This window comes from Amia ocellicauda, chromosome 1 (assembly GCF_036373705.1).
Source record: "Amia ocellicauda isolate fAmiCal2 chromosome 1, fAmiCal2.hap1, whole genome shotgun sequence".
In the NCBI taxonomy this organism is placed as follows: Eukaryota; Metazoa; Chordata; class Actinopteri; order Amiiformes; family Amiidae; genus Amia; species Amia ocellicauda.
In genome coordinates, this window is record NC_089850.1 from 61,889,048 (window position 1) to 61,910,734 (window position 21,687).

General features: G+C 47.7%; 2 protein-coding genes across 3 annotated transcripts in view; one reads left to right on the forward strand and one right to left on the reverse strand.

Annotated features, from left to right (window-relative positions):
* Positions 1-7,386, forward strand: part of fam131bb (family with sequence similarity 131 member Bb) — a 19,553-nt gene extending 12,167 nt beyond the window's left edge. The window contains exons 4-9 of one of the 2 annotated variants that reach the window (XM_066712396.1): positions 470-688; positions 1,062-1,202; positions 2,436-2,764; positions 2,923-3,159; positions 3,279-3,501; positions 4,140-7,386. In XM_066712396.1, coding sequence (XP_066568493.1) covers positions 470-688; positions 1,062-1,202; positions 2,436-2,764; positions 2,923-3,159; positions 3,279-3,494 — 1,142 coding nt within the window. In that variant the 3' untranslated portion in view covers positions 3,495-3,501; positions 4,140-7,386. The remainder of the gene's footprint in view (positions 1-469; positions 689-1,061; positions 1,203-2,435; positions 2,765-2,922; positions 3,160-3,278; positions 3,502-4,139) is intronic. The other variant, XM_066712397.1, reaches the window with a different exon arrangement.
* Positions 7,387-9,602: 2,216 nt separating this feature from the next.
* Positions 9,603-21,687, reverse strand: part of LOC136757473 (transient receptor potential cation channel subfamily V member 5) — a 40,498-nt gene continuing 28,413 nt past the window's right edge. The window contains exons 11-16 of the mRNA XM_066712398.1: positions 21,609-21,685; positions 20,100-20,265; positions 14,066-14,132; positions 11,270-11,538; positions 11,050-11,156; positions 9,603-10,821 (exon numbers count right to left, since the gene is read on the reverse strand). Of these exons, the coding sequence (XP_066568495.1) occupies positions 10,548-10,821; positions 11,050-11,156; positions 11,270-11,538; positions 14,066-14,132; positions 20,100-20,265; positions 21,609-21,685 (960 nt within the window). The 3' untranslated portion in view covers positions 9,603-10,547. The remainder of the gene's footprint in view (positions 10,822-11,049; positions 11,157-11,269; positions 11,539-14,065; positions 14,133-20,099; positions 20,266-21,608; positions 21,686-21,687) is intronic.

Below are 21,687 nucleotides of genomic sequence, written 5' to 3' on the forward strand. Positions count from 1 at the left end.
AAACCCAGAAAACGCCATCACTCACAATGCATCGCCATATCAATATCAGAGACAAGCTGCTGAAAGGTATCATGGGAATTGTAGTCCTCCTCGCAGTCTCAGTGCAGTCACTCAGTTGGTCAGTCGGTCAATTGTTCCGTCAGTCTGTTAGTCTGTCTGCTTGCCTGTTTCATATTTTCTTTCTTGTTTTTCCCCTCTCTGTCCTTCTGTCTCGTTGTCTCTCTCCAATCCCTCCCTCTGCTACCCCACCGCCATCCGCCTGCCTTCCTTCTCTCACCTTCTCCCTCTGCCTCTCCCTCTCTCTCTCTCTCCCTCTCTCTCCTTCTCCATCTTCCTCTGCCACTCCTTTGCCTTCTCCGCCTCCATCTCTCCCTCCCCCTCCCTGTCTTTTGTCCTACCCCCTCTCTCTCTCTCTCTCTCTCTCTCTCTCCCTTTCCCTCCCCCTCTCCCTCTCCCTCTCTGTGTACAGGTGTGTCTCGCACCATGAAGGATCATGTGACCAAGCCCACAGCCATGGCCCAGGGCAAGGTGGCCCACATGATTGAGTGGCAGAGCTGGGGCAAGCCATCGGCAGGGCCCGGGGGGGGGGTGGGCCGCACCAATCTGCACCGCGAGAGGGAGCGGCGGCTGGAGAACGACGCGTACTCTGACCTCAGCGATGGGGAGAAGGAAGCGCGGTTTGCTGCAGGTCAGAGAGGAAAGGAGGGAGGGAGGGAGGGAGAGAGAGAGGAAGGATGAGAGGGAGTGGGAGAGAGAGAGAGGGGGGACAGGGAGAGAGAAGGGAATGGGATGGGAGTGAGAGAGAGGTAGAGGGAGTAGGAGAGGGAGGGAGAGAGAGAAAGGGAGAGGGAGAGAGAGTGGGGGAGTGAGGGAGAGGGGAGTGAGGGAGAAAGAGGAAGGAAGGGGGAGATAGAGAGAAGGAGAGGGAGAAGGAGGAATGAGAGGGAGGGAAAGGGGGAGGGAGGAGGAGGGATCGAAAGAGAATAACCGATGATGTAATTTTGTTTGTTCTGAAAAAAACTGCCACCCACTCATTCTCCCCCCCCACCCCTCTCTCTCAGGAGTGATGCAGCAGTTTGCGATCTCCGAGGCCACGCTGCTGGCCTGGTCCTCCATCGACGGCGAGAGCCTGAGTGCCGGCTCCAACCAGGGCAGCGTGGCACACCTGAGCGAGGTCAACCAGGAGAGCGTCACCAGTCGCGGTCAGTGCCCGGCCGCCACGGGGCCACAACACTTCCATTCCACACTGCCCAGGCTGGCTTCCTGTCCCGTTGTAATTACCAAGGTCACGCCTGACGGGGGCGTCCTTCTGTGACACGCAAGCAGATCTCCCCTGCTGATGAGGATGTAGTTTTGCACAAGCGCAACTGTGAGGTCATCCACTAGCGCCAGGGGGTCAGCTTGGGAAGCCCTGCGTGTGGCGAAGCAGAAACACCTATCAGAGCATGGTTAGGAGGATTCACACAGGCTGCGTTTTTGTGCCCTAACCAGGTCAACAAGTAATCTGGTTGTGTGTCTTTGCAATGCAGTCACTGTGCCAGGCGGGGCACTGAACCAGCTCCTAGAAGGTCGTTCCACCATTTAGGGGCCAGGGATGAGAAGGAGTGGCTCTGGAGGAGGGAGAGTGGAGAGGAGGCAGAGTTAGTCTTCTGGCACTGGAGGAGCGCAGTGGTCTGGAGGGGATGTATGGAGAGACGAGTGTCTGAAGGTAGCTTGGTGCAGTGTGGTCGAGACAGCGGTAGGTGAGGGTCAGTGTCTTGAACTGAATGCGTGCCGCTATCGGGAGCCAGTGGAGGGAGCGGAGCAGTGGAGTAGCGTGTGTGAATCGGGGCAGAGAGAATACCAGACGAGCCGCAGAGTTCTGGATGAGCTGGAGCGGTAGTAGTTGCAGGCAGACCGGCCAGGAGGGAGTTGCAGTAGTCCATGGGGGAGAGGATCAGGGACTGGACGAGCAGCTATTGATATAAATTGACACAAAGGTTGCTGCCCCCTAGAGGATCGCGACGCAAGGGACACCCAGCAGGCCGAGAGAGAGAGGAGCCATGCGGCTGGCAGGTGAAGCAGTATGGATATTGGATTTAATATGGGTTTAATAAGAATAATATCAATAAATGGGACCAGAAGTCAGCCTGGGATGTTTGGATGGGAACTGTTGTATCCGACACTGCGGGCCCATGGGGGTGATGCTCTCGGTGGTAGTCTTTTAAAGTTGTAGATTGTGTATGGGTTTGTGCAGCGGGAATACAAATAAGTTGTGGTTGTCAATGAGGGTCAATGGTGGCGGTGATCTTGGTTGTAGTTCTCGTGAGTGTTGATTCGCACATGGGTTTTCGGCAATGGGACTACAGATATGTCAGGATTGCGAATGGCCCCACCCCTGGCCACCTATGTGAGTGTCAATGTCACCCGTTGTCCTCTCCTCCCCCCACCCACAGACCAGATCCTGCACCACTCCTCGGCTGACGTGTGGCCGCACACCTACGTCTCGCAGGGCCTCTACTGCCTCAGCTCCTCCGACGCCTGGGAGCCCATGAGCAACGAGCAGTCTGGCGTGGCCTCCCCCGCCGCAGGCTCCTACGTGGTGGGGGGCGGCGCCGGGCCGGGCAGCGCGGGGGGGGGGGGGGCCTACGACGAGAACTCCGCCTACTTCCTGCAGCACCAGCAGCCGGGTCCACAGCTTGTGCAGCAGCAGCAACACCTGCAGCAGCTTCAGCACATCCAGCATCTGCAGCAGCAGCAGATCCTGCAGTACCAGCAGCAGCAGGTCAGGGAGGGGGAGGGGCCAGAGTGAGGGGCGGGGGCAGAGGGCATTCTGGGTTTTAGTTGTTTAGTATGTGGGAGGGAGTGTTTGGGATAAGACTGCTAGTACTACTAACTACAGCTACTGATAATGACAATACTACTGTGTGTGTGTATGCGCAGTTGGACAGGCTGAGTCAGACACAGTCCCTCCAGGCCACACCCAACAGCACCATCCACAGCCAGCAGGCCCCGCACGCACACACGCCATTGGTGGACCTGTGGGGAGTGGCACCAGCGGAGGCCTATCAGGCAGAGGTGGGCGGCTACGTGGGCATGTCTGTCGGGGAAGGGGGCGTGGCCATCGGGGAGGAGCCGTCGGTGGAGAACGAGCCTCTGTTGGAGAAGGACACGTCACAGGTAAGACACTCTGGGGAGACAGGAGCGGAGGGCGGCGAGAGAGAAAGTCAGGCAGTGTGTCAGTCAGGCAGTGTGTCGGTCAGTCAGCGTGTCGCTCACTGGTGCTGATGTCTCTACAGGAAGAGGAAGAGGACACATTGTGTCGGGAGACAGAAACAGTGACTCCGTCTCGGGAGGAAGCTGTCGCTGTCGCTGGGGGTAACAGCCCCGGAACAGCGCCCGGGGAGTCAGTCACTGACAGGAAGTCCTCTGATGTCACTTCCTGTGCCATCCAGTCCCTGCAGGAGGAGGAAGAGACAGGGGAGGGCTCTGCTGTTGTCACGGCGACCAACTAATGGACAGGTGAGAGAGACAGAAAGGGGAAGAGAGAAGAGGAGAGAGGTGGAAATGGAGGAAGTGAGAGAAAGAGACAGATAGAGAGGGAGAGGAAGTTGACATAAACGTTTAGTAAATAGTTATAAATGTAAGAACATATGTTTCATTCTTTCAAATGTCTCTTTCATTTTTCTATTCATTAATGTATAATAATAATAGTCGTGTATTTTTACTTTTATTTCTCCTTCTCTCCTATTCCTCACATATCATTATTAGTCTCTCCCCTGCTTATTATTCCTACTGTCTTATGGTTTCCCTAATATATATATATATATATATATACTCACTTTTTTGCTTTGACAACACTATTTACGATGGTCATTTCAATCAAGCACAGATGAATATAATTGAAAGAGAGAGCGGTGGAGAGAGAAAGAGAGGAGAGGAGAAATAGATATTGATCATGAGGGAGAGAGAGATGGGGTCTGACTGACAGACTGACAAACTGATAGATTAGAAAGTGAGGATTATTGACTATTAATCAGTTTGCTAATTGAATTCGATATTGCTTCCAATTTGTTTCTTTGATTGATTGCTCAGGCCCTTCAGCAATTGTCCTGTGATCGACTATTGGTGATTGGGGATCTTTCTCTCTGTTTCCCCAGGGAAGGAGGGATTCCACACCTCTGTCAGAGCGATGGACAGAATCTCAAGGACGAGAGAGAGAGAGAGAAGGAGCAGAAAATACAGAAACACACTGAGAGACTGAGAGACACACTGATAGTATTGTACTGAATTGACTATAGCAACACTGACACACACTGACACACATTGAAGATTTTACAATTGATGCACTGGCTGATGGGGGAGCATTGAATGACAGCAAAAGATGGACAGAGAGAGAGAGCGAGAGAGAGAGAGAGACAGAAACAGAAAGAGAACGGCAACAGGAGAGAAGCCACACAATCCGGAATGACATTGAGAGAGAGATGGAAGGAGAGAAAGAGAAAAAAACTGAAATCTATCTGAAGAATAATTTAATAAGAACACATTGCACATAAAATACAGTTTTACTATTATTTGATGTTGTATCAGGCTCTCAGCGTCCTTAGCTGATCAATGATTTATTGATTGATTGATTTCGATCGGCTGAAGGATCAATAGATGCCTTTACACAACACACCTCTGTACATATCTGTATATATATAGACACACATGCCAATACTAATATAAATAATAATTATTATTGATACACAGACTGTCTCCCTCTGTGTAGACTCCCTGGGACTTTTGAAATACACAGCTATCTGTGAATTACAATCTCTCTCCTTCTCCCTCTCTCTTGTCTTCTCTCCATTTCCTCTTGCTCTCTCCCTCTCCCCCTCTCTTCCCCTCTCCTTTTCTCTCCATCTTATTCTGTATCTCTGCTGTCATCTCTCTCTTCTTCTCTCCCTTGTCTCTTTGTATCCCCCTACCTGTGTGCTGCAGTATTGTACAGTATAGTATAGTATAGTATAGCATCTGTAGTGTAGTGTAGTTTAGTGTTGTGTCTTATAAGGTAGTGTAGTGCACGCAAACAGATATACACACACACACAGACACGCACATACACACACACTATATTACAACTTTCTCTCTCTGTGTTTCTCTAAGATCGAACGAGCGGGACAACTCCCTGCATATTTAAAGGACTACGTTTCCCATGACACCTTGCGGCTGTGCCCCTGGTGTCAATGCTACAGCCCTCGGCCACAGGGCACCATGGGGGTTGTAGTTTTAATTCTGTTCAAGCCTGCATGCACTACACTACACTGAACTGAACTGCTCTGCACTGCACTGCACTACATTTCCCAAGAGGACTTGCAGCTGGGCCCCCAGTGTCTGTGGAGCAGCTCTCTGCCCCAGTGCAGCATGGGAATTGTAGGCTTCCCTGCACTGTATGCTACTTAACTGCACTGGTGATACTGTATGAGAAATAAACTACATTTCCTAGGAGGACTTGCAGCAGTGCCCCAGTGTCAGTGGAGCAGCTCTTTGCCCAGGTGCAGCATGGGGACTGTGGTCCTCTCCTGGCTCGTACTGCACTGTACTACACTGAACTGAACTGCTCACCACTGTGCTCAGAGTCATCTACATTTCCCAGGAGTACTTGCGGCTGAGTCCCCAGTTTCTGTGGAGCAGCTCTCTGCCCCAGTGCAGCGTGGGTAATGTGGTTTTCTACTGAACTGGACTGAACTGTACTGACAACACTGTACGATGAAAAATAAATTAGAATTCCCAGAAGGACATGTGGCTGGGCCCCCAGTGTCTGTGGAGCATTTCTCTGACCCAGTGCAGCATGGGAATTGTAGTTTCACTGGCATCGTACTGTACCATACTGGAGACACTGTATGGGACAATATACTACATTTCCCGGGAGGATTTGTGGCTGTGCCCAACTTCAGTATCAGAGAGCTGTTCTCTGCCCCAGTGCAGCGTGGGTAATGTAGTCTTCTCCTGTAGTGTACTGTACACTGAACTGCACTGAACTACTGCCATGTGACCCTGAGATACAGTGCAGGATTGGAAGCAGCAACAGAGAACATTACAAAATACATATATATATATATATAAAACATCACAAAAATGATGCATTGTGGGAAATGGAGTTTGCCTTCTTCCTCCTCCAACTGCCTTGACTCTGGAGGAACCAGCTGGCTATTGTCACGGTCACCAGAAGACTATATTTCCCAGCAGCCCTTGGGAGCAGGAGGCTACTTCTTCCCCATGGAGATGCATTGTGGGAAATGTAGTTGTTCCTTTTTTTTTTTTTTTTTTCTCTCCCATTGGTTGGACTTGCTAGACTGGGCCTATTGCACTGCACTGAAGCCACTGAGTGGGTCTTGTGAGGGACACTGGCCTGTACACGGTCACTTCCTGTGCAGTATAGGGTCAGTTTCTCTCTCTCTGTCCATCTCCCCTCTCTGTCTCTCCTTTCCTCTCCCCTCCCTCTGTTTCTCCTCTCCCCTCTCTCTGTCTCCTCTCTCTCTGTCTGTCCTCTCCCCTCTCTCTGTCTACTCTCTGTCTCTCCTCTCCCTGTTTTTCCTCTCACCTGTCTCTGTCTCTCCTCTCCCCTCTATACTCCCTCTCTTTCTTCCCTCCCTTCCCTCTCTCCCTGTCTCCTCTCTCTTGTCACATGGGCTGTGCTGTGTACAGAGGGAGGGAACAGTGCTGCAAACTACTGTATCATTATTATTGTTTATTAATAGCTATTTATTGACTTATTCATGTATTTATTTATTTATTTATTTATTTGGGAAAGGATCACCACTTATAGACCACACTGTACTACACTGTACTATGTGATTCTGTATTATACTGTACTATGCAGAACTGTACTATACTGTACTGTACTATATGATACTGTACTGCTCTGTACAATACTGTATGGCACAGCACTGTATAATTATATTCTATACTATAGTTGGCACTCAAAGTGTATATATATACAGTACAGTGTATATATACAGTTCAGCATAGTACAGGATATATAATACAGTACAGTGTATACATACAGTACAGTGTAGTTCAGGTGTATATACAGTACAGTACAGGTGTATATATACAGTACAGTACAGTATTAATATACAGTGGCTTCATTGTACATTTAACATGGATTTTCAGACTGAAGAAATTTATGAATTGGGAGAAAGTTTCAACATTTTAAACTGCATGGCAAATACAAATAATAAAGAAAATAATAATAATAACAATAATAATTATAATAATTATGAATAATAATATGAATAATAATAATTATGGGAATTCTACCATGACTTTATTCTGAGGGGCGTTGGTGACTTTTGGTGACTGCCTGAACAAAATCAAGATATGAATAACAGACTTGAAATATTAAATTTACTTTTGATTTAATTTCTTAATCGATGATTGTCTCTGAGTGTGTGTGTGTGACAGTGTACGTGTGAGTGTGTGTGTGTGTGAGTGTGTGTGTGTGAGAGTGAGTGTGTGTGTGTGTGAGTGTGTGTGTGTGAGAGTGAGTGTGTGTGTGTGTGTGTGTGACAGTGTACATGTGAGTGTGTGTATGTGAGAGTGAGTGAGTGTGTGTGTGAGTGTATGGCTTCAAATTAAGAAGGGAATAGCCCAGCGCGAGAACCATATATACCTGTGTGCAGCGTATACCCCCCCCCTCTGAATCCCCCTATTACAATGAGGAATTGTTTAACACCCTCCACACAGAGATCGGCCATTTCCAGGCCCAGGGGAATGTGCTGCTCTGTGGGGACTTCAATGCACACAGGGAAACAGCCATGTGTTCGGCCAGGCCCCTCTGTACCTCACCCCCACCACAACCCAGAGGAACAACCCCGACGGGGCAATGAACAAGAACGGGAGAGAGTTAGTGCATCTCGGCCAAGCCATGGGCCTGTACATCCTTAATGGCAGGATCATAGGGGACTCTTTAGGAAGGTTCACGTATTGCTCAGCTCTTGGGACTAGTGTAGTCGACTACGCCCTCACTGACATGGACCCCTCCTTCATTAGTGCATTCACTGTCAGGCAGCAAACCCCCCTGTCAGACCACAACCAAATCACGGTGTTCCTGAAAAGAAGAAGTCAGGCCAGCAACAAACAGACACAGCCCAGTAAGCTGTACAACCTTAATCAAACATACAGATGGGCTCCAAACAGCACAGAGGAATTTAACAAAGCAATGAGTTCCACAGAAATAACAGACATCATCAACACTTTCCTCAGCTCACAGTACCAGCCTGACGTGACAGGACTAAATCTGGCCATAAATGATATCAATCAAATATTTCAAATTGCAGCCACAATGGCAAATCTTAAAAAGACTAAGAAAAAGATCAACCAGAATCAAAAACACATACAGACATGTTTTGATGATGAGTGTAAAACAATACGAAGAAATTTAAGGCACCTATCCAATCAAAAACATCATCAACCACAAGACACAGAACTACGCCAGCAGTACTGTGAGACCCTAAAACACTACAAACACACCCTTAAAAATAAAAAACAGAAACACACAAACAAAACACTCACAGACATAGAGAAATCTGTTGACCAAAACCAGTTCTGGGAAATGTGGAACAATTTAAATTCAACAAAACAACACGAATTGGCAATACAAAACGGAACCATTTGGAAAAAAATACTTTGAAAAGCTTTATAAAGATATCCAACAAAATGATCTGACACACAAACAAATTGAAACCAGGGAAAAACTGAAATTACTCGAACAATCAATTAAAAATAATCAAAACCCAATTGACGCTCCAATCACCCTAAAAAGCTCCAGGCACTTCCACCCAGAAAAGCCTGCGGCCCGGACAGCATCAGCACTGAGATGCTCAAACACAGCAGCACACAACTGCAGGAGGCTGTGCTTAAATTGTTCAACATGGTCCTCAGTACTGGTTACTTCCCTGACATCTGGAACCAGGGGCTGATCATCCAATCTATAAGAGTGGGGACAAATTCAAACCTAACATCTACCGGGGCATCTGTGTGAGCAGTAACCTGGGGAAGGTGTTCTGCAGTATCATCATCGCCCGGATACTGGCCTTCCTTACCGAGCACAGTGTCCTGAGTAAGAGTCAGATTGGCTTCCTCCCAAATCACCGCACTACAGATCATATTTATGTGTACTATCATACACACACATTCTCTCTCTCTCTCTCTCTCTCTCTCTCTCACACACACACACTCACACACACTCCCATTCTTTGAGTGTCTGTGAGAGAGTGAGTGTTTGTGTGTCTGTATGAGTGTGTGCGTCTGTGTCTGTATGTGTGAGTGAGTGTGTCTTTGTGTGCTTCATTCCTCAACCTTAAATAACAACTATAGAGCACCCGTGGGATCTCCTCAACCCCCTTCCCTGGTTCTCACACATATATATTCACATATTTCTCTCTGTCTCCCTGTCTCTCTCGCTCTCCATCTCTGTCTCTCTGTTTGTCTGTCTCTCTCACAGACGCACACAGACCTACAGAGACACAGTGCAGTGTCAGTGACCACAAAGTGGCAACAAACTAAATCTCTTTGCAAATGGGAGTACCTTGGTCAGCCGAGCCAAATTGATCAGAAAGAATGAACACAGACTCAGGTTCACAGAAAATCAAAATTACAGATTTTATTAAAGCGACAACTAAACCAGCAATACAAGAGGAGGTACAGTAATAAGTCAGAGACATTATGGGTATATAAGCCTGTACTCTGGGCTTTAGAGACTACAATAAGTCATTAAAACAAAAGTAAATATGCATGTTAATATTGTTAGTCTGATGCAAATATCTAATTGCGTTCATATTTTGTGTACAGAAAATCATTACATCAGTCTCCAGAAAGAGAGTTACAGTTCCACCTGGGTTGGGATGTCCCTGGCCATCCCACTAATTCATGAATTAGGTTGTTATGACTTTAGACATAGACAGGGTCTGCAGACGCGTATCAAACCCCTGTGATGTTTAGATTCAAGACAGCGAACAGCGGAAGAGTGAATATCTTTAAGAGCCCACTGGTAGTTAATTAATCATCACCAGGAGCATGAATGGTAATTCTCATGCAACTCCAACATGAAAGGAAGGAGAATAATATCTTCACAGACTATCCCTCTTAAACCTGTATGTCCTCTTATTTCACGCTTGTTTCTCGAGTTCATATAATGACGAATATTGAATGTGCGACACTTACGGATTGCCCAGAAAAGGTGCTACGTGTTGCCGTGTGGGGAATGAGTTGCTGTTAAAGCTCTGTGCTCTAGAGGACTTTGTGAGGAGTGCGGGAACACCTCGCTCTGCACAAGGCAGAGGGTCCAGAACAATCTGCGCTCAACGGGGGCAGAGCAACCCTGCATGAATGGGGGCAGGTTTCAGAAACATGACAATGAGCATGAAAATGAGTGAGTACTGATGCAAATGTGCTGTTCGTCAGAAAATCAGTCTGATAAAATAAACAATTTGGGATATTTTCATTTAAATATAACGTTGAAATTAATTAATTATTTTCATAACAGTACAGTGCATCCCTCTCCCTTCCTCTCTAGCTCACAATCAGACACTAGTCTCCCCTTCCAGCCCCTTCTCATCTGTGACCTTTGACCCGAGGGTGCTCCGACGAATCAGCTGCCAGCCCATCAGGGACTTACTGGTGATGTCCGGTTCCTGGCCACGCCCCCTGCATATGGGTTGAAAGAGAGGCACTCCGGAGGGGGTGTGGCCAACGCCAGGGCCAAACCCATAGGCCCCGGAGGGGGTGGGGTCTGGCTTCTCTGTGACCTCATCCTCCTCCTCATTCTGTGCATCCTGGTCATTCCTCTCATCAACCCTGAATAATAATGATAATAATAATAACAACAATACTGAATGTCTGATGGAGCTGTATTGTGCATCACTGCATTGTGCAGTTGTGTTTAATTGTGTTGCTGTTGTCATAGTATGCATCTGTGTAAGCATGAAACAACCGCAATGCATAACTGCCACTACACACCTGTCACTCACACTGTCACTCTCTCAGTGTCTCTCTCTCTCACAGTCACCGCAGGGCCCAGCTTACCTCAGGTACCAGTTGTCTCCGAGACCGTAGACCCGCCCATTGATCCCCATCCGGGGCCACAGCCAGCGGGGCAGCCGGCGCTCCAGCATGAGAGTGGCGGCGACGACCTGAGAGAGAGAGACAGTGTGCCAGTGTGTCTCATTCTGTCAGTGTGTGTCAGTGTGTCAGTGCGTCTCATTATGTCAGTGTGTGTCAGTGTGTGTCAGTGCGTCGCTCTGACCTGGGCCCTCCACACCTCCTCCCTCTCCTCGGCCACTCTGAGGTGTGTGTCGTTCATCATGGCGATCACCATGTTAAACAGCAGTATGAAGACAAGCATGCCGAAGACGACATACAGCACGAACACCACGACGGGGGTGGGCTCATTGGGGATCACAATCAAGTTGACCATGGCCACGGCCACCTGGAACTCGTAGAACAGGGTTAAGCCGAAGGAGGAGAACGAGGGGTACATGGTGGGGTCCTGAGTCATGAACACCACCCACAGGCCTGGAGGGAGAGAGAGAGAGAGAGAGAGAGAGAGAGAGAGAGGCAGAATTAGGCCGTTTTCCAACTCTCATTAATATAAAGAAAAGAGCACTGAAATTCTGGATGCACCTGAAGAAAAGTGAGTCAGACTCACTCCAGTACAAGGCCATCCAAACCCAAGAGCTCAGCCCTGAAAAGAGTCCCCTGAGTCAGCTGGCCCTGAAGCTCATGGCTCTGACCCCCACTAATACTGCGAACAGGGACCAGCTTCAGGTCAGCACTGCTTACCTGCCCCCAATCAGAGTCAAACAAATCATAAAGATAACCAAAACCTCCTCTCAGGAACATTGGAACAATGAAACCAAATCCCAAAGTAAACTGGATTGCTATCAGGCCCTAAATAGAGAATACACCCTGGCAGAGTATCTCTTCACTGTCAGAGATACGAAGCAGAGACGGATCCTGACCAAGTACAGGCTCAGTGACCACAGCCTGGCCATAGAGACAGGCCGACACAGGCAGAGCTGGCTGCCCAGAGAGGAGCGGTGCTGTGGTCACTGTGAGACAGGAGAGGTGGACACAGAGAGGAGCAGCGCTGTGGTCACTGTGAGACAGGAGAGGTGGACACAGAGAGGACAGTGTGGTCACAGAGAGACAGGAGAGGTGGACACAGAGAGGAGCAGCGCTGTGGTCACTGTGAGACAGGAGAGGTGGACACAGAGAGGACAGTGTGGTCACAGAGAGACAGGAGAGGTGGACACAGAGAGGAGCGGCGCTGTGGTCACTGTGAGACAGGAGAGGTGGACACAGAGAGGACAGTGTGGTCACAGAGAGACAGGAGAGGTGGACACAGAGAGGAGCGGCGCTGTGGTCACTGCGAGACAGGAGAGGTCGAGACAGAAATGCACTTCCTCCTCCACTGCAATAAATATGCCAAAGGGACACATTCTTTAATAAATTAATAAATATTATAAAATCATTTTCTGAATTGATAAATGAAAAACAAATAGCTATCCTCCTGGGGGAGGGACACACAGCCCCTGCCACAGCCTGAGGGGCTCACTGTGAAAACATACATGAGCACCAGCTGTAAACTTGTAAACTATAAATAAAGTAAATGTACATGTCTATTAAGATTTTATTTATAAATTATATTGTACTATTATATTGTTTCATTTTTTTTCTCTCCTTTTTCTTACCTTTTATTATTTTTCAATATATGTATATAATATCAACTGCTTTGGCAACACTACGAAACTGTTTGTCATGCCAATAAAGCACCCTTGAATTGAATTGAATTGAAAAATTGAGAGAGAGAGAGAGAGAGAGAGAGAGAGAGAGAGGGAGGGAGGGAGAGAGAGGGAGGGAGGGAGATAAATTACTTTTTCTAGAAGTCCGGTTATTACAGAGGCTCACCAGTGGAGTATCTGGTGAATGAAACAATGCACCCTTCTTAATGGTTGTGGGAAAGCAAAGCATCATGGGAGTTGTGGTCAGATAGCATCCTAAATAGTGACACAAACAACTACAATTGCAGTGGTGTACTTGACAAGTGTTGTGGCTGAAAGCACAGTATCTTAGGAGCTGTAGTTATTTCTTTCAAAGTGGGAAGCAAAACAGAGGGAGAGGGAGGGAGGGAGAGAGAGAGAGACTCTATATATGTGCAAATAATAATGATAGGTTGCAAATGCAACCCTGGTTATCTGAAAAAGGAAGCACTGGCTGTGTGCCATAGAGCAAGAGTCCGCTGCTGCTGTCCTCAGCGGTGAGCACTGGAGCAGGCTCTCATGTTCCTCTGTGTACATAGTTCATTTGTCAGCACAGTAGAGCTAATGTTGCCCTGCGCTAGCTGGTCTAACCAGCAGGTGTCAACTGCTCCTGTGTTCCTGCACTCCGTGTGTATATAGTTCGTTTGTACGACATTTTAAGTTGTCAGCACAGTGAAGCTCTGCTCTCTGTAATGTTCAGTTGAGTATGATGCTCCTGCTCCCACGCGATACATAGACATAGACTCTGTATATAAATACTCTCTATAGCCGGCTGTGTATTATGTTGTGTTTTTAAAGTGGGTCTGTGGCCCCGCTCCTCTTGGATCAGGGATCCACTGCCATGATAATGCGCGGAAGGCGCACAAGTGCTTGATTGCCCGCACCAAATATTGTACACGTTGATTATGGCCTCGCTCCTAGCTGCACTAGTAGAGCAGCCAGCCTTGCTATCGTAAGCGGAGGGCATAAAAGTGAACCTCTTTAGCCCCGCATTGTATGTGCTGATTCTAGACAGTTCCCAGTAGAGCATGACTGCGGTCCTTGCTCCTGGGCGGCCCAGGTGTGGCCCTACGGGGCCCCTGAGATTACTGTCTGGAGTTACGCCTAGCGGTACGCCTCGGGGCAGGCTCCCTCATCAGCTCGCTGCCTCCTCCCTTGCGACAGTTTTGTTATACAGTAACCCCTCACCCTTGGGCAGTGCTTCCGACTTGAAAGATAACAATAGTAATACAAACCTGTAGTTGATTGTTAATGACACAATGTCAGGAGACGTGACTCACCAGAGCTGAACCCCACTATCACCACGAATAACAGCCAGGTGAACTTGTGCAAATCACCACACATGATCTGGGGAAATAATTACATACATCTGAATTAATCGTTAAATAGGCTCACACCGAATTCATCTCAGACCAGTACAGTCCAGTACAGACTAGTCATAGACAAGTACATAAGAACATAAGAACATCAGACAGTTTACAAACAAGAGGAGGCCATTCGCCCCATCGTGCTCGTTTGGTGTCCATTAATAACTAAGTGATCAAGGATCCTATCCAGTCTGTTTTCGAATGTTCCCAAATTGTCTCTTCAGCCACATCGCTGGGGAGTTTGTTCAGATTGTGACGCCTCTCTGAGTGAAGAAGCGTCTCCTGTTTTCTGTCTTGAATGCCTTGAAGCCCAATTTCCATTTGTGTCCCCGGGTGCGTGTGTCCCTGCTGATCTGGAAAAGCTCCTCTGGTTTGATGTGGTCGATGCCTTTCATGGTTTTGAAGACTTGGATCAAGTCCCCACGTAGTCTCCTCTGTTCCAGGGTGAAAAGGTTCAGTTCCTCAGTCTCTCAGTAGGACATTCCCTTCAGACCTGGAATAAGTCTGGTTGCTCTCCTCTGAACTGCCTCTAGAGCAGCGATATCTTTCTTGAAGTGTGGAGCCCAGAACTGCACACAGTATCCAGATGAGCTCTAACTAGTGCATTGTACAGTCTGAACATCACTGCCCTTGATCTCATTTCTACACTTTTGACAATATACCCTAGCATTGTGTTTGTCTTTTTTATTGCTTCTCCACATTGTTTGGATGGAGAAAGTGAGGAGTCCACATAGACTCCTAGGTCTTTCTCATGCGTTACTTTATCTAGTTCTATTCCTCCCATAGTGTAATTATAGTGGACATTTTTGTTACCTGCATGTATTACCTTGCACTTGTCTACATTGAATTTCATCTGCCAGGTGTCGCCCACAACTGAATAGTTTTTTCAGTCCCTCTGAATAGCCTGTGCTGCCGAGATTGTATCTGCTGAGCCGCCTATTTTAGTATCATCTGCAAATTTGACAAGTTTGCTAACTATCCCAGAGTCCAGATCATTAATATAGATTAGAAAAAGCACAGGCCCTAGTACTGATCCTTGTGGAACTCCATTAACAACCTCACTCCAGTTAGAAGAGACTCCTCTAATCGACACCCTCCGTTTCCTAGACATCAACCAGTTCATAATCCATCTACTTACATTACCCTGAATGCCTACAGCTTCCAATTTGAGGATCAGTCTTTGGTGAGGAACCTTATCAAAAGCTTTCTGAAAATCTAAGTATATCATATCATATGCTTTCACATGATCTACAGCTGCAGTTGCATGTTCAAAAAATTATAATAAATTAGTAAGACATGATCTGCCTCGTCTAAACCCATGTTGACTATCTCCAAGAATATGGTTTTCATTAAGATGCTCCTCTATTTTCTGTCTAATCATTTTTCCAACATTTTACAGGTGATGCAGGTGAGACTGATTGGTCTGTAATTTCCTGGCTCAGTTTTGTCCCCTGTCTTGTGGATTGCTATGACATTTGCTGTCTTCCAGTCAGTCGGCACATCCCCTGTTCTAAGTGTCATTTGGAATAATCGAGTTAGAGGCCTATAAATAATTTCCCTAATTTCTTTAAGTACTGTTGGAAATATCCCATCTGGCCCAGGTGATTTGTTTGTTTTTAATTGTGCTAGTCCCTTTAGTACCTCCTCCTCATTTATCCTGATCTCTCTTAGGGTTTGACTGGACTGGTTGTCAACCTGTGGCATGTCATCTGTCTTTTCTTTTGTGAAAACCTCTGTGAAATACTCATTTAGAACATTTGCCACATCTTGTTCATTTTTTAAGATACTTCCATTGTTGCCCTTTATCTGTTTCACTTCCTCCTTTATTGTCCTCTTGCTGTTGTAATATTGAAAAAGCTCTTTGCATTGGTTTTAGCTCCAAGAGCTATGTTTCTTTCTATTTCCCTCTTTGCTTTCCTGATCCCTTTCTTAACATCTCTTTGCAGCTCAACATATTCTTTGTATTTGTTTAGTCTCCATCCCTTTTGTATGCGCTATACACCATTTTCTTTCTCTTGATATTTTTTTGCAAACTTCTATTAAACCATTTTGGCCAATGTTTCTTGGTCCTCAATTTGCTAACAAAGCACATAACAAATAAACATAACATTCCCCCCCCCCCCCTTTCCCCACCCCAAGTTCAGGTGTGGAAGGAGGTCACAAAGTCCTGCAGGTGACCTGGGCGCTGTCGATCTCGTACAGGCTGGGCCGTAGGCACAGCAGGCACCGGACCGCCAGTATCATTGACGGCATCAGAACCAGTGGGCCAGAAAGCAGTTCCATGGTGGCAAAAAAGGTACTGGCTGAGGTGCTGGAGGTGGCACTTTACGCAGTCGGCTAGCATGCCACCGGGACCCATCCTGAAGCTGAAAAGTGTCTGGTCCCAGCTGGCTGCTTACACGCATCGGTGAAGACCAGAAGGACTGGAACTTGTTACTATGATGGGGTCGCTTAGCCCTGACCCAGTCCGAGACATGAATAGCTGATGGCTTAACTCTGTGGGCCTTGTTGTACCTTTGCTTCATGCGATGCTGGCACTGGCAAACCCTGGTGTGAGTAGCAGGCGCAGGAGGGTGCGGCTTTGCTGGACGCAGCCTATCCAGTGGCAGTGGCAACTCTTGCCCCAACATTAGCAGCGCTGGTGAGACCCCAGTGGTGGAGTGCTGGGTCGCTCTGTAGTGCAGGAGGGTCTGAAGTAGGGCTGTCTGGAATGCGTAGCCTTGGGCCAGATGTGCTCGGATGCCTTTCTTTAGGGTTTGATGTGCTTGATCCCCTTGTCGCTGAGGAAAGCGTTGAACTCCGCAGACACGAACTGTGACCCATTGTCAGTAGTAATGGCCTGGGGCAGCCCCCAGCGGGAGATGACGATGTCTAAAATGTTGATTATGATCTGAGAGGTGACCAAGCCAGTCGGAAAGACCTCAGGCCATTTAGAATGGAGATCATAAATGACCACAAGCTAGCGCTGGTGATGGGGAACACCATGTATTTTCCCACAGATGTCCATCTGTAGGTGCTCCCAGGGTTTAGATGGCCAAGTCAGAGGCTGCAGGGGAGGCAGGACTGGCTGGCCGGTTTTCCCGCTGAGTAGGCAGGCTGTACAGTCCCTGACAAGTGCCTCAACATTATGGTCGATACCAGGCCACCACACAAGGTCCCGACACTGCTGCTTCAGCCTAACGATGCCCAGGTGGCCTTCGTGAGCCATAGCCAGCACTCTTGCACGTAGAGTGCTTGGCACAACTGTGGAGTGACCACGGGCCACGCAGGTGTCGTTCCAGCATAACAGCTCCTCCTTGACCCTGGCGAATGGTGCTAGCTCGTCAGGCACCCAGGCTGGCCAGCCACCCGTGATAAAGGAGTGCAGGGTGCAAAAGAGGGGATCCTCCGCTGATGCCTGCTGAAGTTCTAGGAGGGAAACAGCTGGATGAGGTCGTCTTCTGTGTCCACCGGCTGACAGGTAGGTCCAGGAGTAACAATGGCTCTGGAGAGTAGATCTGCCACCACATTGTCTCGGCCAGGGGTGAACTGGAGTTTAAAATTGTACTGCTGCAGACGATCCGCCCACCTGTACAGCCGAAGCGGCCTGTGTCCCGTGCCTGAGGTGGACATCAAGGCTGTTAGAGCCTGGCGATCAGTGCGGAGTGTGAACGGCCGGCCGTACAAGTACATGTGCCAGCGTTCACATGCCCAGACGCACGGTAATGCCTCGCGCTCCCCCACTGAGTACTTCTGCTCTGACAGGCTTAAGGCACAAGAAGCGAAAGCAATACGTCCCCTTCCCTCTCCTTCCCGTCCTGGAATAGTGAAAGAACGGCACCCAAAGCAGTAGCAGAGGTTTCACAGGTGACCAAGGTTGGGCAGGCAAGATCGAAGTGCGCCAGGACGGGTGCAGTAGTGAGCTGGTGCTTGAGAAGTTGCACTGCATCCTGGCAGTCTGCAGTCCAGGCCCAAGGAGCGTCTTTTTTAAGCAGCTGACACAGAGGTGATGTTGTGGCAGAGTTCTGTGGCAGGAAGCGGAGGTAATACGCCGTCATGCCCAGAAAAGAGGCGAGCTGTGCAGCAGATGTGGGCTCCGCAATGCGGTGGATCGCCTCCACGTTTGACTGCAGTGGCGAGATACCGCGTGCTGACAGACGGAACCCCACAAACTCGATGTCTGGCACAGCAAAGACGCATTTCTCCTTATTGAGCGTGAGGTTGTGCTGGGCCAGCATGCGGAACACCTGGCAGAGGCGTTCGTCGTGGACGGAGGCATTGGGGCCATGCACCACGATGTCGTCCAGATAGATGGAGACCCCTGGGACACCAGTAAAGACAGAGGACATGATCTTCTGGAAGCAGCTGGGCGCCGAGCTCAGGCCAAAAGGCATGCGGGTGTAACGAAATACGCCAGCGTGAGTGACAAAGGCAGTGAGGCATCCCAAACCATGAAACAGTGCCGGCCATTGTTGCCATGAAGAGGTCGAGACCCAGGAGGTTGGCCCCTTTGCATGTGACATGGAGAGGGAAGGCCGACAAAGACCTAGTGCCGTAGCACACAGGCAGCTGCAGAACCCCCAGGACTTCAATACGGGTGTGTCCGTAACCACTCAGAGCAGTAGAGGGCCACTGCAGGGTCATGTCAGGAAATAAACGTGTGTACGTATCAAAATTGAGCAATGACACCTTAGCCCCGGTGTCCAGGAGTAGGGGAAGGCAGACATCCCTGACGTACACAGCACATGTCTTAAAACCAGTAGGGTGCGAGAGGACCTTGTGGATTGTGGCTGGTGTTGTTTGTGGTTGCTGGGTGGAGGTGGCTGCTGAGGTGGAGTGACACCACCTGGCAAAGTGGTGCAATTTGTTGCATGCTCTGCAGGTCTGCCCCCATGCTGGGCAGTCAGGGGCTCTGGACGCATGACGTGTGGACCCAAAGTTTCTGCAGCGCAGCTGAAAATGGGTGGGACGTTGATGTCCTTGCTGAATACGGTGGCCAGGGCCTGTTGCTGTGAGGCAGGCTGGACTTTCTGCACAGCAGAAGTAATTGTAGCAGAAGAGTGAGAATCAGTAATTACAGTAGGGGAGTGAGCTCCAGTGATTTTAGCAGCACATGTAGCAGCAGACTCCACCAGGCATGCTAATTGAATGTTAGATGTTAGATCGTCAGACTCAAACAACAGTCTTTCACGTACTTGCGTGAGGTTTTCTCTATCAGTAAGTCCTGAATCATTTAATCAGTTGGAACCTGTTGGGCATTTCTAGCTCTTGGGATGTCTCTAAGGGTTGTGCGCATCCTTTTCTGCGGTTACGACCCACTGTAACCCAGCAGTTCTGTCCACTTTCCTGCTCAAAGGGCTCAGTCCTAGGTTTTGGCTGCACACCATCTCTCTAATGGGCTGATTGACCAATTCTTCCAGATCACTAATACAGCGCAGATCAACAAGTACAGGCTCTGTACAGTCCAGTACAGAGCAGTCATAGTCCAATTATAGAACAGTAAAGACCAGCCCAGTCCAGTACAGACCAGCATAGTGCTGTCCAGTCCAGTCTGGTCCAGTCCAGAACAGTACAGTGCAGTCCAGTATAGTGCACTACAAACCAGTCTACTACAGTACAGTCCAGTTCAGTACAGTCCAGTCCAGTACAGTATAGGGAAGTCCAGTGCAGTACAGTACAGTCCAGTGCAGTATAGGGACGTCCAGTGCAGTCCAGTCCAGTCCAGTACAATATTTGAATTTGAATTTGACTGGGGGAGAGAGAGAGACTAGGAGAGAGATGGAAAAGAGAGAGTGACAGAGAGACAGAGACAGGGAAAAAGACTGAGAGAGAGACAGAGACTGAAAAAGAGAGAAACAGAAAGAGAATTAGAGAGATGAGAACACACACAGTCCCATGCTGCACTGAGGCAAAGGAGCCATTGACTTCCACAGAGAGGGGGAGCATAGGATGGTGGGAGTTTGCTCACCTTCTGGATTGTGACCACGAAGGGGCCCAACAACTTGAAACCGCGGGCAAAGTACATGACGTTACACCAACCAAGGGTTAACGCAAGTGCCATGACGTCAATCTCCCCGTTTGTACTGGTCAGCCGCAAAACCAGTATGACCAATACCATGCAGGCGTAGCTGATACTGGGAGAGAGAGAGAGAGAGAGAGAGAGAGAGAGAGAGAGAGAGAAAGAGAGAGAGAGAGAGAGAAATAGATCCACAGACCCTTACAAACCCTAATACTGACCCAAGAGACACTTCTGACCAGTGGCAGCCGGTGGGAACCGATGTATATATATATATATATATATATATATATATATATATATATATAACGGATTATCCTAAAATGGAAGAACCACTCAAAGGAAGAGATGGACAGCAGATCCCTTCTATAAACAGTCCACAATCATCGATGTTATAAAAACATACTTAATTTATTAAATATTGGAGAAATATGATGCTTTCGAATATTTAATTTTTTGTCTTTCTTGGAGCATCGTAGAGAAAAAGGATGGGCGAATCTCAAAAATACATCTGATATAAATAAATCATTAGCACCATCCTTATATATCCACTTAACATACAATACAACAGTAGAAACAGAGTGTGAACATTTCTTTATTATAAGTAAGACTAAGCCCAAAACCAGACTTGGGAAGCACGTGTTTGTCAAAACCCCTGAATGGTAACTTTAAATGTGGTCACTGTATACATCATTCAAATACCAAAAATACGAAATATATTTCACATCCTCGTTCTGGTAGAAAAATAAAGATAAATGGTTTTATTTATTGCAATACTGCTGGTGTTATCTATATGCTGACATGTCCTTGTGGGATAGACTAAAAGACTTAACGATGATCTTAATCTCTAATAATACGTTTGAAGTAATTGTCAATTGTCTAACAATTGATTTAAGGAGTAACCAATTACGTCTGTACTACAATAATCTAATTTATTTTAATTGAATAATGTATTGATATTTAATTGTATGTGGAACTTATCTTATTTATAATAATGAAATGTTCACACTTTGTTGCTACTATTGTATTGTATGTTAATTGGATAAGGATGGTGTTAATGATTCATTTATATCAGATGTATTGAAGAGATTTCGCCCATCCTTTTTCGGGCCGCCGCTGCTCCTTACACAGAGAGACACTCAGACCCTCCTGTATAAATTAACCATGAAAACTACATTACCCACAATTCCCCAGAGTGCTGGGCAGCAGTGTGGAATAGTGGTCTGGGCTCTGGGTTCCTGAGCAAAGGGTCCCAGGTGGGGGACACTGCTGTTGTACCCTTGAGCAAGGCTCTGTACCCAGAATGCACCAGTAAAAACCAGTTGCATAAATGGGTAATTTCATGTACAAATAATGTAAGTCACCTGGATATCGGTGTCTGCCTAGGAATGTAATAATAATAAGGAGCATCTTCTCACACAGGGTGCTGATGGGTAATGTAGTGCTCTCAGTGACACTCACAGTAATACATGGAATGGTCCCCCAAGAACAGTCTGACCAAAATGTCTTCTGGGTCCAAAATGCCAAAGACTAGGGATCT